This window comes from Molothrus aeneus, chromosome 5 (assembly GCF_037042795.1).
Source record: "Molothrus aeneus isolate 106 chromosome 5, BPBGC_Maene_1.0, whole genome shotgun sequence".
In the NCBI taxonomy this organism is placed as follows: Eukaryota; Metazoa; Chordata; class Aves; order Passeriformes; family Icteridae; genus Molothrus; species Molothrus aeneus.
Genome location: NC_089650.1, coordinates 21,954,140 through 21,970,557, shown reverse-complemented (window position 1 = coordinate 21,970,557; position 16,418 = coordinate 21,954,140). Strand labels below are relative to the sequence as shown.

General features: G+C 36.3%; 1 protein-coding gene across 6 annotated transcripts in view; it reads left to right on the top strand.

The window, feature by feature from the left end:
• ATF7IP (activating transcription factor 7 interacting protein) overlaps positions 1–16,418 on the top strand; it is an 82,745-nt gene that overhangs the window by 55,892 nt on the left and 10,435 nt on the right. For all 6 annotated transcript variants that reach the window (XM_066551110.1, XM_066551105.1, XM_066551108.1 and 3 more), the window contains one exon: positions 10,906–10,984. In XM_066551110.1, coding sequence (XP_066407207.1) covers positions 10,906–10,984 — 79 coding nt within the window. The remainder of the gene's footprint in view (positions 1–10,905; positions 10,985–16,418) is intronic.

The following is a 16,418-nucleotide window of genomic DNA, read 5'->3' as shown; positions in this document are numbered from 1 at the left end:
TCTCAAAATATAGGAGAACTGTGCAGTAACTTCTTCTAGGATATTTTAGGGTAACACAGATTTTGAAATTTTAGAGATTCATGGAATTAATAACTCGGCAAAACTGGCAAAATTAATCTCTAAATTGAATCTAAACTTCCACCAGGATGGGTGTGTATTACTGTCCTCTCCCAGAAAAATGTTACCATCTTTGTCTCAGGTAGTTGCTTCTTCCAGTATATTGGCACTGAACATTTATCCTCCAGGAACAAGAAAAGTGTGTTGCCACATGATTCTGTGTTCCCTCTTGCTGCATACTCTGGTCATACTGACCACATACCCTGCTCTGGTTCTTACTGCATCTGGATGACTTAGTGCAACAGCAAATTGCTGATGGCTTCATTCTCCAACACAAATCTAGTTGGTGACTAAAATAGAAAAAGGGATCTCTAGGCCAGTATTGGCATGTCTCTCATTCTTTTTGATTATCATTTGGCTTCTAACTTGACTTCCGTTCTGTTGGCTTATAATTGGGTATTTTTGGATTCTCATTTGTTAAGTTCTAGTTCTGTTGGCACCAATGATACAGTGTCCTCTTACTACCTTCTGGGTTTTTGTACGGGAGATTTTTTTTTATTTTTTGTTTTTAATAAGAAAGTATTCCTCATTTGGGCTGGAAGTATTATTGCTTCACAAGACCTGGCATCATTATTTACTAAGCTTTCTGGTAAACTTTGATTTCTAATTAGTAGAACATCTTTCTAACTTTCCAGAACTGAAAAAATCTTTCTCCTCTTTCCTCTCCCACCTAAAGTGTTAAATAAATCTTTCTTACATGTATTTTATTTCTAGGAAAAATGAACCAAATGCATCTTCTACAGCTTTTGTGAAGTAAATTTTGTCTGTGAGTACAGTGATACAGGGAGCAGGGAGTCAAGTTTCAAGTCAGTGCTGTTCATGGCAGTACAGGTTATGCTGTGTGAACATAATAAATTATATCAAAATGGACATTATTGTACTCCTCAGTTGCAGTATCAGCAGAGAACCTCAGAATAGCATGGTAACAAGTTTTGGGTCTTTTTCCATTATTTGTCTGCTATAAGTGAACCTGTTTGGTGAACCAACAGGTTAAATATAGTTTGTTGTCTAAATTTAGATTTATACTTTGGCTGCAAATTTAATGCAAAATCACCAATCATCATTTAAAATTAATTTTAAAAATCCAAATATAAGAAATATTCTTTGAAAGAAGTTTGTCTTCTATGTTTCTTGAGTTTTCTAGTTAGATTTTCTCCTAAAATAAGATAGTTTCATTTCAGTTGCAAAAAAAAATCCCTAAAAAGCAAAACCAACCAAAAACCCCCAACCAAAAAAATCCCAACAAATTAAAAAAACACCAAAAACCCAAACAACAAACCCCTAGCGCTTAGTCTAAGTTAACTAAATTAATTGTGACTGCTACGTTATTGATTAAATTCCATTTTCTTTGATGGAGATGACCCTGAAAACAATGAAGAATAACTGGTTCCTTATATAATGCTTCCATAAATTTAGTTTTGCATCTCATTGTCATAATTCCGCTTTGGTACTAGTGTTGTGAATACAGGACTTGTTTTCCTTGTGCTTTCCTGTTAAGTTTGGAAATCTCAGCTGTTACTTTAAGGGGTACTCAAATTACTTCTTGTTTATATGAAGTTGGCATGGTATCTTAAAGTATGTTAAATTTTCTTTGCTTATATGCACCTTCTCTGTACCATGTGAAGTGCTCCACTGTGCAGTGTTGAATACCTGAAGGCATTGGAAGGATGCTTTGAAATGGAATTTGTTCTTGGGTTTGTTGTGGTTTTAGTCTAGTACCTCTGGTTATCCTGAACTGAACAGCTTCTCAGTAGTTGCTAAAGTTTTCCATATACAGCTTGGATATATGATTTTGCTGTGTGACTGTTTTCTTCTTTTCAGCCTTTCTCTCTGCTTCTTGCTCCAAAAGGAGTGGCCGCAGGGATGTGGAAGGGGACACCTTACTACTTGTATTAGTCTTTCATCTTCAGCTTTTTCCTGTGTACACAGAAATTTAAGGGTTGTTATTTGGTCCCAGTCATTTTATCCATGGCCATTCCAGTGCCTCGGGTCCTTGAGTGGCATTTCTGAAGACATTACAAGCATTTTTACTGCACTGGGACAAATGTTATTGTTATAGAGACAGAGGCATTTTTAATTATATAGCAAATCTTTAGAATGGTTTAAAAGTATTTTAGTACAAATCCCGGTTATAGATACAGGATTTATATATATTATATATAATATATAAATATAGCTATGGTATACTGAGAGAATCTATGAAAGCAGTTTTATTACACTGTAACATGAAGTAACAGTGAACAAATCTTAACAGCGTTGAAAATGTCTGGCATAAGTCAATCTTCAAGAATTGTTTGAATTACATTTATTAAAACACCAGGTCAGGTAAAGAGTCTTTTTTTCCTGTTCCTACTTCATGTGCAATTTATTTTCTTAAGGAGTAAACCTGTTTTTTAGTCTAAATTTCATCTGTGCGTTTCACTTTACAGCTACTATTAGTTTATTAAATAAAAGTCCACCAGTCCTACCCATTTCCCATTGTTTCTGACACACCTTGATTTCTTTGGTTGAGCTACAGTTTAATTTAAGCTATCTTGCTGACTATTGGAAATTCATCCATAAAACATTAATAAAGTATATTTATAACTCCTATCACATTACTCTGCAATGTGTAACAAACTTTGTGAGTGTCTCTTAGGAAATAATGTGAACAAAGTGGATATGTCAGCGTACAGTTTATGAGCAGCTATTAATTCTATGTTGTTGAAGCGTTATTGATGAATATGTTTCCTTGCATTTCATGGTTTTATCACTCAAAATAAACATATACAGTTATATATGTCAAATGGGCTGCTTGACTTTTGTCTCTGACCATGGGGTTATGTTCGGGCTGTTTAAAATGCCACTAGCTCTTATCTGTGAGGTGGAACCTTTGCCTGAGACTAATTAGAAAACTAAATTACAAAGTTGTTAGCAGGACATCACGTAGCTGAATTGGATGGCTGTTTTAAGGGGCACAGTTAAAGTGAATCCATTCTCATGTGACTTTTAAAGTTGATTGTCTTTCCCTGTGACTGTGTTACTTAAACTACCCCTAACTACTGAGAGCAGTTTTTAATGAGTAAAAATACTTGTGTATTGTAGGCTCAGATTTGTTATTTGAGGCCAGAAAATTTGGGAGAGATATTAAAACAATCTCACTGATTATGCCATTACTCCAGGCATGGATAATAGCTTTTAAAAGCTGCAGAAAACTAATCTGAAAAGAATTATAAATATATTCACTGTTCAATAAGATGGCCAATATCTGCTCTTTGCACCAAAGAAATGAGAGGGTATATATACATAGGGGTTAATATAACTGGTTATTCATTTTTTCCATGCTTGTATTGTTCTTGTTTGGTAGGAAGTTAGCACAGTACCAGTTAAGGGTAAGGGGAATGGAGCAATCGTGTGAATGCAACACATAAAGTGTCTGTTAAAAGTATTTTTGAGTATTACACAAATATGCAACCACACTATCAAAACATGTATTGCAGCACTATGAAATTTTGTTTGTGTAAACTTTGATCTTGGTAAACTGCTTCCTTTATTACATTATCATTCTCCTTTTATCTTGGTAAGAGATGACAAATATGTTTGGTACCTGGTTGAGTAGATTATCACGACATCTTTGAAAGGCTGGAATAATTACTTCAATTTTGTGGGAGTTACTGCATTGGAAAAAATAACGGTTGAGGAGTGATAAATTTGACACTGAAACAGTCTGTGGCTGAAATATGCTCAAAAATGTATGAAAAAATAATTTTCACAACTGCTTAAACTGTGCTTGAAGTCTCTAATTTTGTATGCAGATGACTCAAAACGATATATTAACCTTATAATTATGCATACAAACACAGTATTGCCACCCTCTCTACATGCATTCCATTCCCAAGACATATTTTAACATCACTCCCCATAATTTAAGATTGATTTTGCTATTATATAACGCCTTGGTGCGTCATGTATTATTGTGGTGGTGTGATGCTTCATTAATTGTCTGGTTTGCAACCTCCAGATTTTTTTCTAGTTTGTTACAGTAGAAACTATTAATAAAATTGTCTGCACTGTGTCAGTGTGCCACGCATACTCTTCAGAATTTCGATCTTTACTACCCTGAAACTGTTTTTTTTTACTTTGCAATGTATTTTTTTGTTTTTGCATTTTTTCCCGTTAATTTTTCACTCTTACATACTGAAATGTTCCTTTATGAAAAGCAGGTGGCATTACAATCAATAACCTTGTTTATCTCTTTGTGATGAACTGAACTGTGGCGTTATATAATACCAAAACTTTTAAAATCATGTATATCATATGTGAATAGAGAAGTGCATATTCAGAACTTTCTTCAAAATTCCAAGTTGTAGCGTTTGGTTTTTCATTTGGTACAATACATGTGCATGTTGTTGAGCTGTTCCATTTGAGCTTTAGAGGTTTTCTACAGTAGTTTGCCATTGGCCCATATGTGCTGTGGTGTTGTAACTTTTTCTGTGGTAAATTTCACAGTTGCAGTTATGGTGGGAGATAACTTCTTTTTTCAATATCATGTCTACCAATATGTGCTTTGGTCCTTAAATTGTCTCCTTCCTTACCTGTGTTTTCCTTGTAGTATCAGAATAAAAAAAAAATCATGGGGATGGGTGTCTGTAAAAAAGTTTTCTCTTTCTTTTCAAAATTGCAAATAAATCAACCTAATTTGCAGCAGTAATGATTTGAAAAAGTTGCTGGATAGCAAAGCTAAGGTAATATTCTTTCTCCTACTCCATTGTATTTTATGACACTGTAGAATGCTCTCTGCAAGTAGAAAAACACATATAATGGTACTAGGCTGAATGTCCCTGCTTTTCTAGAGGCAGGTGAGGGAACTGCTTCAAGAATCACTTGAATGCCAGAGACAGCCCTTCATTTATTGCAAGGCTGATGCCTCTCTGATTTCCCTTTATTAATATATTGTTTTCTAGTGTGTGGATTAATTATTTGATATTGCAGTTGATGACATATGGGATATTATGACAGTCTTCCAATAGCAGGAAAAAAGTTCCTAATTATAAAACATCTGCATTGGTTTTATTGCAAATCTTAATTGTAACATTGAGTTCAGGTGACCCTGTATTTATCCATTTTTGACAAGTTCCATGATTTTTATTACTGCTTAGAACCTCTCTTCTGTTTTACTTACTGTTTAAATTTCTTTAATATCCATATGATATCCACTGGTTTTAGAAAGGCAATGTATAATTACTTTCTTTCTCAAGGAAACGGTATCATTGCTGCTTTTTCCTGGCAATTATCCCCACAAGTATATCTTACTTGTCAGTCCATTACTTTCTCAGTACTTTCTTCTATTCTTAAAAAGACTTTAGTGGCTGGGATTGGAAGAAAGCAATTATGTTGTCTATGCATACATAGTAGAAAATGCATGAAATTGTGAGCATAGGTAATTTTTACTGATTCTCTTTAGAAAACCCTGAATTGGAGTGTAATTACTAAAAATGAATAGAGATTTTGTGTAATCAAATAAATTAAAGTTTTGTTTCTAGTAGTTTTCATGGTCAAGAAAATCTGAAAATGTTAGTTTTAAGCAAAAGTTTTACAGTTAGTAGAACACTTAGAAGTACCAATTTCTAATATGAAGTAGGAAAGGCACAAATTTGAGTAGTTGCATTCATTTAATGCATACTTTTCATTGTTTTCACTTCCATATGCGCTATAAAGCAGTTTCCATGTAACTGATAAAGAGAAATTTAGAAGAGGTTATAATGTCTTATTTCAGGACTTGACAGGTTTCACTCAGATACTTAAAAGAGAAGAATGTTTACACTTTCAGTTTTACCCTTTTTTCTAAGGTCTTTCAGTTGCTGCTTTCACAAGTTCTGTGCTTGCCATCAAAATACTTTTCCTTCACACATTCCAAGTTGATGCTTGCCTGGGGCATCTGACACACAAATAGATCATTTCATGTGGGTAATTGCAATAGGTGTGGACATGACTTTGCAGACTAAAGCAGCTGGGGCAGAGGGCCTGCAATTTGACAAGGTTTTCTTTAAAGAACACATTTTTCCAAACAGATCAAGGTTGTAAATGCAAAGGGCCTTCTCCTCTGTGGGCTGTTTCAGGGAAATTACACAACACTGGGAATATTGAAGAAACTTTGCAGTACGCTTGCCCCATCCTTCCGTGTTTGTGGTGGTGCAGGCTCAGTTGCTACATGGCTTGTTATTTTCTTTTCCCCTACTACCTTTCTTCTTCCTCCTGCTTCTTTTTTTTCACCTTCGTTTCTGCTCTTAGTTGTACCTTGCAGTCTTCTCCCCCCCTCCACTTCACCTTGTGTTTTGCCTTTCATCTCCAAGTTGTTACATGTGTTGTCTTGGGCTGGAGCTACGTTCCATTTCAGTATGAAATGTTCAGTTACAGGACACATTGCTCTTATGCAAAACATTTTAATTGCAATTTGAAGTGCACCTACCGGCTGAAGACTAAACATGTGGCCATTTTAAAACTGGGAAGTCAAGAAAAGATGAAGTCTTGTATTTTTTTTACTTTCTTCCTAAATTTTTTTTTTTACATACGTATTTAAAACTCTGGCATTTCAGAGTGGGATTTATTAGGCTGAATTTTTAATTCCATTTTTAATTCACTTTTCTCATTCCACTGTTGTATGTTAAGACTGTTACACTGCTGACAGCCATATGAAAGGAGGGATATTTAAACTAAGGCAGCTCAGATACAGTTGTGATTAACTGGATGGTTCAGTCCACGATGTTGCTACTTCCAGGCTATACAAGCTTTGTTCACCTGCTGAGATAACACAGGTCCAAAATGGCAATGTAAATGACAGTATTTTGGAGGATTTCTACTTACTTGGAATTTAAAGGCACATACATTAGGATACATGAGCTGTAAAAGTATGGAAAAGGGGATTTGGTAGTTTATAGTTCTTTTAAATCTCAATGTAAACTTTTTTTGCTAGATTACTAGAAATTTCCCAGATGCTTTGTTAAACAATCAGTTTTAAGTGCAGCTTCTATTTGGTCTGGAGACAGGTGCACTGGTTCTGACAAAGGATTGACAGAATGGTTGGCTGTGGGGTTGTGATTTTGTTCACTTTTGTTGGGTTTGTTTGGTTTTGTGTTTATTTGTAACTGTGACATTTTAAATATATACAGATCAATTTATGATGCTGTGGTTGTTTTGTTTCTGTTTCAGTTTATTTGTATTCTAAGGTGTGTGAATCCTTTGTTACTAAGACTTGCTAGGCAGTATGTAAACCAAACAATCAGGCAAATGTTTGAGGTTCTCGTTAATGGTTTTCATTATTTCACTGATGTGGCTGCACTGATAGGTGTTAAGATGGCATCATCTGTTCTTCTGCTGAGATCAGCTGAAGCAGTTTCATGTTGTTGGCTTCCTGTGTTTGGAGATAGCTAAAAAGTGATAGCAGACCACAATGCTTTGACTAGACTTTTCTGCTTTACCAGTTTCTACCCAAATGCTTGCTGAAATCTAATATTAGGAACTGAAAGATTTGTTCTCTTGTTTCAGTTTTTGACATGTATGGAAGTGTTGTTAATATATGACTGGAAGTCCAGTGCCAGGCTTCCTCTTGACTGACTTCATCAGGGCTGCAAGCATTCTGAAGTTGTCTTCTAATTTTGCTCAGAGCAGCACATCTGAATCTCCATTTCTTATGTCTAACATGGCAATCTTGTCCAAAGAATCCCATTCCCTCCTTTTTATGGAAGAAAAGAGCAGTTGTTTCTCTGTAGTTTTTCCTCAGACATAGTTCTGTTGTAAACTGGAGTTGCCACAAGTCCTTGTACTATAAAAAACTTCCCTGAGAGAATTTCTGGGTGAAATAGTCACGATACTAAAAAAGGGTGGTTTTATTTTCTTGTTTGGTTGGGCACAGGGTTTTCTGAAAACTATTACTTGCATTTCACAGAGAGGATGCCCTGTGGGTTAAATTTGTAGCTCTTAACCATTCTGGTGGTGTCAGTACTCCAGAAACATCTGGATAAGGTGAGAAAGTTGCTCTCTGAGATCATGGAGATGCTTAATTTCACCATGGGGAAGTAGTGTGGACCAGTCCTCTAACACCAGATTGCCATTTCTTCCTGGATTTCCTTTTCATTCTCAAATGAAATCTTGAATTTGAGATATCTTCAAGTATCTGAAAACTGTCAGCATGATGGGTTATAGAAATGGATGCTCCTTCTACTCCTTATGAGTGTTGGTGGATGGTGCAAATAGTCAAAATGGTGACCTTTATGGCAGGCATAATGAGCAGTCTGTTTTGTTTGGGGATTCCCTGCCTACACCTTGCTCCTCTAGGTAGGAAACAATGTTCAGCCTTTTTGGCTTTTCAAGTTTCCTTAAGATTTTCCCTAAATTTCATTTGAGGGAAATGCATGGTTGGTGAAGTAGGGGAATCTGGCTGGGGACGTCATGGTGTGCTGTGTATCGAGTACAGCATCTGCTGGGGGTAGCTGAAATGTGTGTCTCAGAACCAGGACTGGGGGTGTTCCACAGAGCTCTGCTCAAAGGCTGCCCTGCAGATCTGCAGCTTCTGGGATGGGCTGCAGAAAGAGCCTGACTGCTTCTGCATAGCTCCTGTTGAGGAGATTGCTGTCCAGGGTCATTTAATAAAAACCTTGAATAGTGGGGCTGGCCAAGAGAAGGTCTTTCTTCCTGAGAATTGCACATATGAGACCTTGTTGGCTGAGTTGATTTAATAAGTCTTTTTAACTAAGGCTTATTCAGGATTTTCGCCTTCCAGACATATCAAAATAAAGAAATGTGTGCTGTGACACTTGCTGACTTGGAAATTCAAAGAACTTTCTCACTGGCACAGTCAAGTAGGGCTTCAAAACAGTTAGCTGTCATACAGAGTATTTTTCTAAGGATTTTGATTTCCTTGCACAGGAAGAATTGAAAGGAAATTACTTCAGACTAATGTATTTTTTAGTGGGAAGAAATTAATAGCTTGATATTCAGTTTTCTTCTTTCTGTAGTTCCTTTTAAATCTCCCTCTCCATTTATCAATCTGCTTTCTCCTGGCAGAGAGAACCATGGTTCAAAATACACATTGGTGGCTGGGAAGATCATCCAGTTGGAATGAAATTCCTCTTGACTTTATGCTAGTCAATTTATCATTGATTATTTTAATGTGCCTTTTTCTTAAGCTTCAAGTTAAATCAGCTCATCATACTAAGAAACCTGAAGCTAGAAAGTATTTTAAATAGCAACCACTCAACAGAAGAATTCTGTGGTTAATAACTGAAATATGTTTCTCTGTGTATTGGAAAGATGAATCCCTGTAGAGATCTCTTATATCACCTGTGAATATAAGTAGTTAGATATTTTGTACTTAAATTTGGTATTGTATTTTATTAGCAGAATTTCATCAGTGGCAGCATCAGTACTTAAGACAAAAAGAAATCAGGTTGTAATAATGGATAATAAAGAGAAATGTCAGGCACTCCAAATTCACTGACTGATAATTCAAGCAGCTTCTCCTTGCATTTAGTAATCATAAGATGCCTCTTTTTGCCTCTCCTCAGAGCCTTGCCTGTGTGAGGATTGCCTTTAGGACTTCCTTAAATGCCTAGTTTTTTCCGAACGAAAGGTCATAGAGCAGATAATGCTTAGGCTTTGTGCATCTGTCACCATCTGACTGCACAGAAAAATCTAATATTCCTAGGGTGTATCATGTCAGCATTTGTACAGACCATGTGGGTCTGATACCTTATATTTTTTCCCATGTTAATTGCTCAGAGATATTTGATAATTATGGTGCTTTTGCAACTCCTTGTCTGTCCTAAGGAAACTTGTTTACTCTAATCCATAAATGTGTAGCAGTTCAGTCCAAGAATAAGTGATAATCTCTCCACAGAACAACAATAAAAAGAAGAAACCTCAACTACTTTTTGTAGCAAGTTTAAGGAAGTAGAAATTCATATAATCATGATTGTTTTCTAGAAAGTGTCTTTAAAATCACAGAAATATGTAAGACCTCCCCCATATTTTTCTCATCACCTGAGGGAAAATGTTAGGAATCTCTACAGTCTGACCAGCCATGGGACAGCAGTTGATCTACAAGATAAATCTTGTTTGGTGGTCTTCTAGGGTTTTTTGTTAAAACATATAACCTGGGCAATAGCTTAAAAGATCCCTTTATGCTCTCTAAAGGGAAGATTAAAAATAGATTTGTGTGTAGAATAATAAATGCTAAAATTTTTCATAATGGGTGAGAATACAGTAATGAAATTACTGAATACAATTGGAGTTTTCTGATGGTTTTTGATGTGTTTTGTAAGCATACAAGTTCTAGTGTCGTTTTCCCTTTTTCTTAATATGAAGTCAGTGTCTTCGTAAGTACAGCGGCAAAGCTGTCTCAAGATAAGTAATGCATTGTCCTGATGACTGCTCTGTCAGAAAGTTATGCAGAGGAAAGGACAGGTTACAACCAGATTAAAATGTTAGGAGTCATAGTTGAAATATACTTTATACCAGCAAATTGTTATGCATTTACCTGTAAAACAGCAATGTGCTACTATTCATCAGGGGTTTTTACTCCTTACAAAGCTGAAAATACTTTAATACTTGTTTCTGCAATACAGTCATTTGGTTATGGCCCATTTTTCAAGTCCTGGGATATTTGTCTGAAATTACCTTCTCTTGATAATTTCAGCAGTTCCTTTCTAATAAGTATCAATTCTGATACCTCTCCTGAATGTTCAATGTGTCCCTTTTCCACCTGTGTTCCCTGGATCTGCTTTTGCAAAACAAAGGAGTTTTGTCTTTCAGAGCGGGAAGTTCACAGGAAGTGAATCAGGAGGTGTCATTGATCTTACACTGGATGAAGAGGATGACAGCTGCTCTCAAGGTTGGTGAAAAATACTTTCCTAGCTGCAGGGATAGTTGAGCTACAAGTGTTATTTCATCCTTTGAATGGCAGAAAGGAATCAACTTCTGTTTCTGCTTAGTGTATTCTTTTCTTTGGTGTTTCAGTTAGATAGGACTCCTGTTAAAAAATTATGTTAGATATTAAAGAAAAGGAATTTTGCTTACAGTCTTAAAGATTTTTACTATTCCTTTATTTTAAGCATTAGGGCTATCTGTGCATAAGTACCTCAGGCTTGGGGAGTAATTTGAGATGTTTGAGTTTTTGATTAACTTTTCAAAAGCTCTTCTAGATGTATTTATTTTTTCTTTTTACTGGTTATAATTAAAGGGCTTTTAATTCTATAGTTGATATTTAGGCATTAGAGTATTACAGCTTGTAATCTTTTGTTTAACTAACACTTTATGTGCAAGAGTTTAAAGACCAAATGCAAACTGTTGTTTGCTTTGGGACTGTATGCCAAGAGCAGAGTAAATATAGTTGTGCTCTTGTGTACTTTGGCAGTTTGGATGCACTTCATCATTTAAAAGAACACATTTCTTTTTATATAAATCTTGTGTAAATGTAGGCCAGTCTAATTATAGTTAGCATTGGATTAGTGAAGAATGGTAGTACTTCACAGAAGTAATGAGTCTCTACGTAAGGCCATGTATTGTGCTGTCATTTCCATTGGAAAAAAAGCATATTTCTACTACTGGAGGTAAAATTTTCATTCTGTTTGGCCACTAAATGCATGTCCCTGTGCTACATTCTGAAGTCCAGCCACCAAGAAGTTTGATTCCTCTGGAGAACCTTGTAGTTATTTCTCTAGCTTGTGCATTCAAGTTCTACACAAACATTCTTAATAGCTTGACTTGCTTTGCATTTGTATTACACAAATGTAGAAAATCATTTTGGCATGTGGTAGCATTTCTTCCAGTGAGAAATCGTAGAGTTATGGAATGGTTTGGGTTGGAAAGGATCTTTAAGGTGATCTCATTCCAGCCCCCCCTGCCATGGGCAGGGACATCTCCCACTGGCCCATGTTGCTCAAAGCCCCATCCAGCCTGGCCTTGAACAGTTCCATGTGATGTTATCACCAAAAAGGGAGTGTGTGAGGTACACAAGTATTAGGGAGGCATGATGCAATTCAGATAGCTGACTCTGCTTTTCACAGTGAATTGAGTATGAGCCAACAGTGTGTTCTCATTTCAATTTAAGTATTCCCCCAAACTGACACTGGTGGAACCACAGCTGAAATAGGGTGTCCAGTTCTGGCTCCCTTTTCTTCAAGCTCAGAAGAGTTGTGGTAGCACTGGAGAGGCTCCCACTGATGGTGTCAGGATGGTGAAGGCCTGGAGTGCATGACCTGAGAGCTAAGCAAGAGACAATGTCAGGGCAGCCTACAGCTCCTTGGAGGATAGTTACAAAAATGACAGAGCACAACTCTCTTCAGCAGTGCCAAGTGATACATTAAGGAACTGTGGCCATGAACTATAAGTTCAGGAATGAGGAGGAAAGAAATCAGCATAGTGCTGCACAGAGGGATGGTAGAAACTGTCCTATTGAATGTTTTTGAGATTTAGCAGGGCAAAACCACAATAAATTGCTATTGACAATCCAGCTTCAACGAGAAATTGGACTGCACAGCCACCAGAGGTCCTTTTCAGCCAGGATTTTGACTTGACAAGCTGAGTGGCAGAATAGCTGAGGCAAACAAGTTTTTATCACTGTCATCTCTTCTGAGGGTTAGTTCTCAAAAAGATAAAAAGGTGGTTACCTTAAGACTGTGCAAGCCTGTCAGACAAGGTTAACCTCCCCAGTCCTATTTAATATTTTGTAAAAGACACCCAGCAGATAGATTAAAATGGATTTGGGGTATATTTTAAAGTAGCATGTCACAGTATTGTAATATATTTCAGCTAATATTTTTCTATCTTAAAAGTTTCTGAAAATAACATTTTTTCTTCCTAATTGCATTAAGTAGATGCTCACCTCACAATTGCCATAAAAGATCAATACCACAGTTGCACATACAATTGTAAGACTGCTTCTGTAGGTAGGAGTGCTACAGAGTTGTAGCTCCATTGCAGCTTAATTCTTCCTCAGTTTCTTTGTTGGGGCTTGAGCCAGTATCTTAAAAATTTATCCAGTGGGATATTATGAGATTCTTTTCCCTTAATGTCAGGTCTTAGAATACTGTCCTTCCATTAGGAGGAAGGTTAGTGGAGTACTTCTGTGCTCCAGGGGAAGGGTTAACTCAGGGTTAGCTCCCCTGTGTCTCTTCCCTGCACAGCAGAAGCTGGTAGTCTGAAGCCAATGCAGATTAGTTCATGTTGGGAATTTGTGTGAGAAGTCAGTGGTTTTTAATATGTGCTGTAAAAACATAGGAAGCTCTAATAAAAGCTTGAGTTTCACCCTGCAGTAAGAACACAGCACTAGGATTTTGGAGCAAGTTTCTCAGGAATGCGTTCTGATAAAAACTTCAAGGTTAAACAGAGGAGGAGTACACTTCTAACAGCTTTTGCATGATCATAAGCATCTGTGTACCTTTGGCCAAGTATTTTTTCCACTGAAGTTTGTTTACAGCAAATGTGGAGCAGGTTTTATTTTCTCCCAGATTTACACAACCTCAGGATAGAAAATACTTTCAGCATTATGGTGTTTCCTGCAGGGGTATTAGCTCGATACTAATTCAAATTCAAGATCAGCACTTACATAGTGTTGTTGGGAACATCAGTTCCTGATTATGTCTTTTACAGCATTGTCACCCACATAAAAAGTAAGCCTAATTCTGCTACTTGTAATAGGTATGTGAATAGATCTTATTATCTGCTAATATCTAATAATATCTTCTGATTTGTGCAAAAATTATGAAGACGGTGTGTAATTTTTGAGAAACCATGTTAAGAGTAATCTAGATACTTTCCTGTCTGCAAGTATCTTGCAATACTTGCACTTTGGACCTTGCTGGCCTTTTTATAAAAAGGATCATCAAATTATTTTGTATTAATATTGAAACAATTAATAGATTTAATCCAAAGTGGGTCTGTAGTCTAAGAAAGATACCTAAATGCACTCTTAAATTAAAACAACTATGTTCTGCTTTTTCATTATTTTGTGAGAAAAATTATTATATACATAATCAGTGTTTTATTTTATAAGACTAGTTAACAAATCTGTAGTTCTCTGGATAATTTTTTTCTTATTCTTGAGCATGCCTGTGGCATGCTTGGTGTTCTGTAATCTACCTATACCAGTTATGAACCAGAACACTGTTCAAACCTCCTTTGTGCTATAACTGCAGTGTTGTAGACTGTTTCTGGCATGGAAGTTAGTCCCTCTTCTGTTTTGTGTATTAGAGTAGGAGTTTTGCTTACACCTCCAGTAGTAACAGTTTCCATTTCATGCTTATTTCCATAAATCATACTTTGCTGTGTCCTCTAGGTCCATGTTTGTTGTGAATATGATGCTGTGTTCATTTAGTATTGGAAACTGTTCCATAATGACTTCTAACCTTAGTCCTGTGCTTACTATGTACCCAGTCTTCCTCACTGTTTTTTTTTTTTTTTTTTTGCTTAAATAGTCTTTTCCTCTTATTTCCATTTATTTAATGAAGTCTAGTTAGTTATCTGTCATCATTTCCTGTGGGTGGTGCAATGCTGACCTAGTTTCCAGTCACTGGAATGCCAGCAGGCCTCTTCTTGATTTGTCAAGGGTAAATGAACTTGCTCTGTGTGAAATCAAAAACAAAAGCAAAACTGGAAAAGCCCTCTTGTTTGTCCAGACTGTCATCTTTCCTTGCACCACATTTACAGCAGTAGGCTGTAAAGGTGTTTACTTGTTGCACTGTAAGTGCATCTTGTAAATCATGACTAAGAAGGCACTCACCTCACTGAAATTATTCAGTGCTAGTTGAGATGTGCAGCAGTCTCTAAATATTTGAAGTAAAAACAGATGTGTATACATCTCTGTAGGAATCTCTTTGAAGTCAAGTCGTTTATTGAACACTGGGAAATCTCTCATAATCAGGGACAATAAAAGAAGCTTGAACCAATCACAAGGCCCATTAGTTAATCAAAGAGCAGGAAGGATCTCACCTTTTGTTTTCAAAATAAGCATCCCTTCACTGCTCCTTTTACAGACTTTGGGAAAAAAACCAAACAAAAAACCACAGTATATTTTCATCCAGTGGCTTCAGTGAAGTAGCTTGGCTGTTGAGTCTACAGAAAAACAATATGGGCTGCAATTCATACTGTGTTTTATTCTTGAGGTCTTGAATTTGGGGATATGGTCTGGGGGTGACTATGCTGGTGTTGGGTTGATGGTTGGACTAGATGATCTTTAAGGCCTCTTCCAACCTTGATGATTCTGTGATTCTGTAATTATGTCTCATAGAATCATATAGCAGTTTGTGAAGGGTACTGCTTCTTCAAGCTGTTAGCAGCTAGTGTTAAACACAGCTCAGGGAGACCATCCAAATAGTCTTAAACTGCCAGAAACCCCAACACTGAGCTATGGTGGCATTAACCTTCTTCTTAATGCTTTCAAATCTAGCTGGTATACTTAATTGAACATTTTAAATGTGGTCCTCACTATATTGTTCTATTTTCTCAAGAGTAAAATGAGTATTTACATATTGTCATCTTTATATTCTATGCTCTTTTACTGAATTAGTGGCTGATGTAAGTACAGTTTTATTAGGGGAGAATCCTTTTGAGTATCAGTCCTTAAAATCTACTCTTTTATCTTGTGGTGTTTAGTTCTTCAGGGGTGGGTGCCTCCTCTGCCCATTACTGCTTTAATGTCCAGATGAAAGCTTCTCAATTTTTCCTAATTCAACTTGTGCAAAGTCTTGATTACATACAGCCTTACACTCTAATTAATATTTTATATAGTCACAAATAAACTAAAGCAAGAAACAGTATTGTCGTAGTAAGCTACAGATACAGGCAATATTTGTCAGTATCACAAGTCAGTAAGTCATGTTGAGGAGGGTGTCAATGTGATAAAACAAATTTTCTTTTTAAAATTTTCTATAAATAATAAAGCAATTTCCCCCTTTTTAAGTAAATATTGTGAAAATTCAAAGTAGCAGCAAGAGGACTAACAGATTGAAAAAAGGAAAGAGTCAGCAAATAAAAAGATGTAAACATCAAAGGTAGACAAGATTTATTTAGGGAACAAAATTTGAGTACTGCAGTGTTCAGGCCTTTAAAGGTTTTAGGATTTGCTTTTAGTAACAACTTTTAAAGACTTTGGCACAGTGTTCCCTTGAATTCAGGTTTCCAAATTACTCTGAAATATGCAGACTTCATGATAATAGAATAAAACATTGTGGAGTGTGTCTGGACAGGGAAAATTGCAGGGATGAAAGTAAAAAGATTTAAATGAGTTTTCTGCAGATTTGTTTGAATAAGCAAAAAAGGTCAGAGGA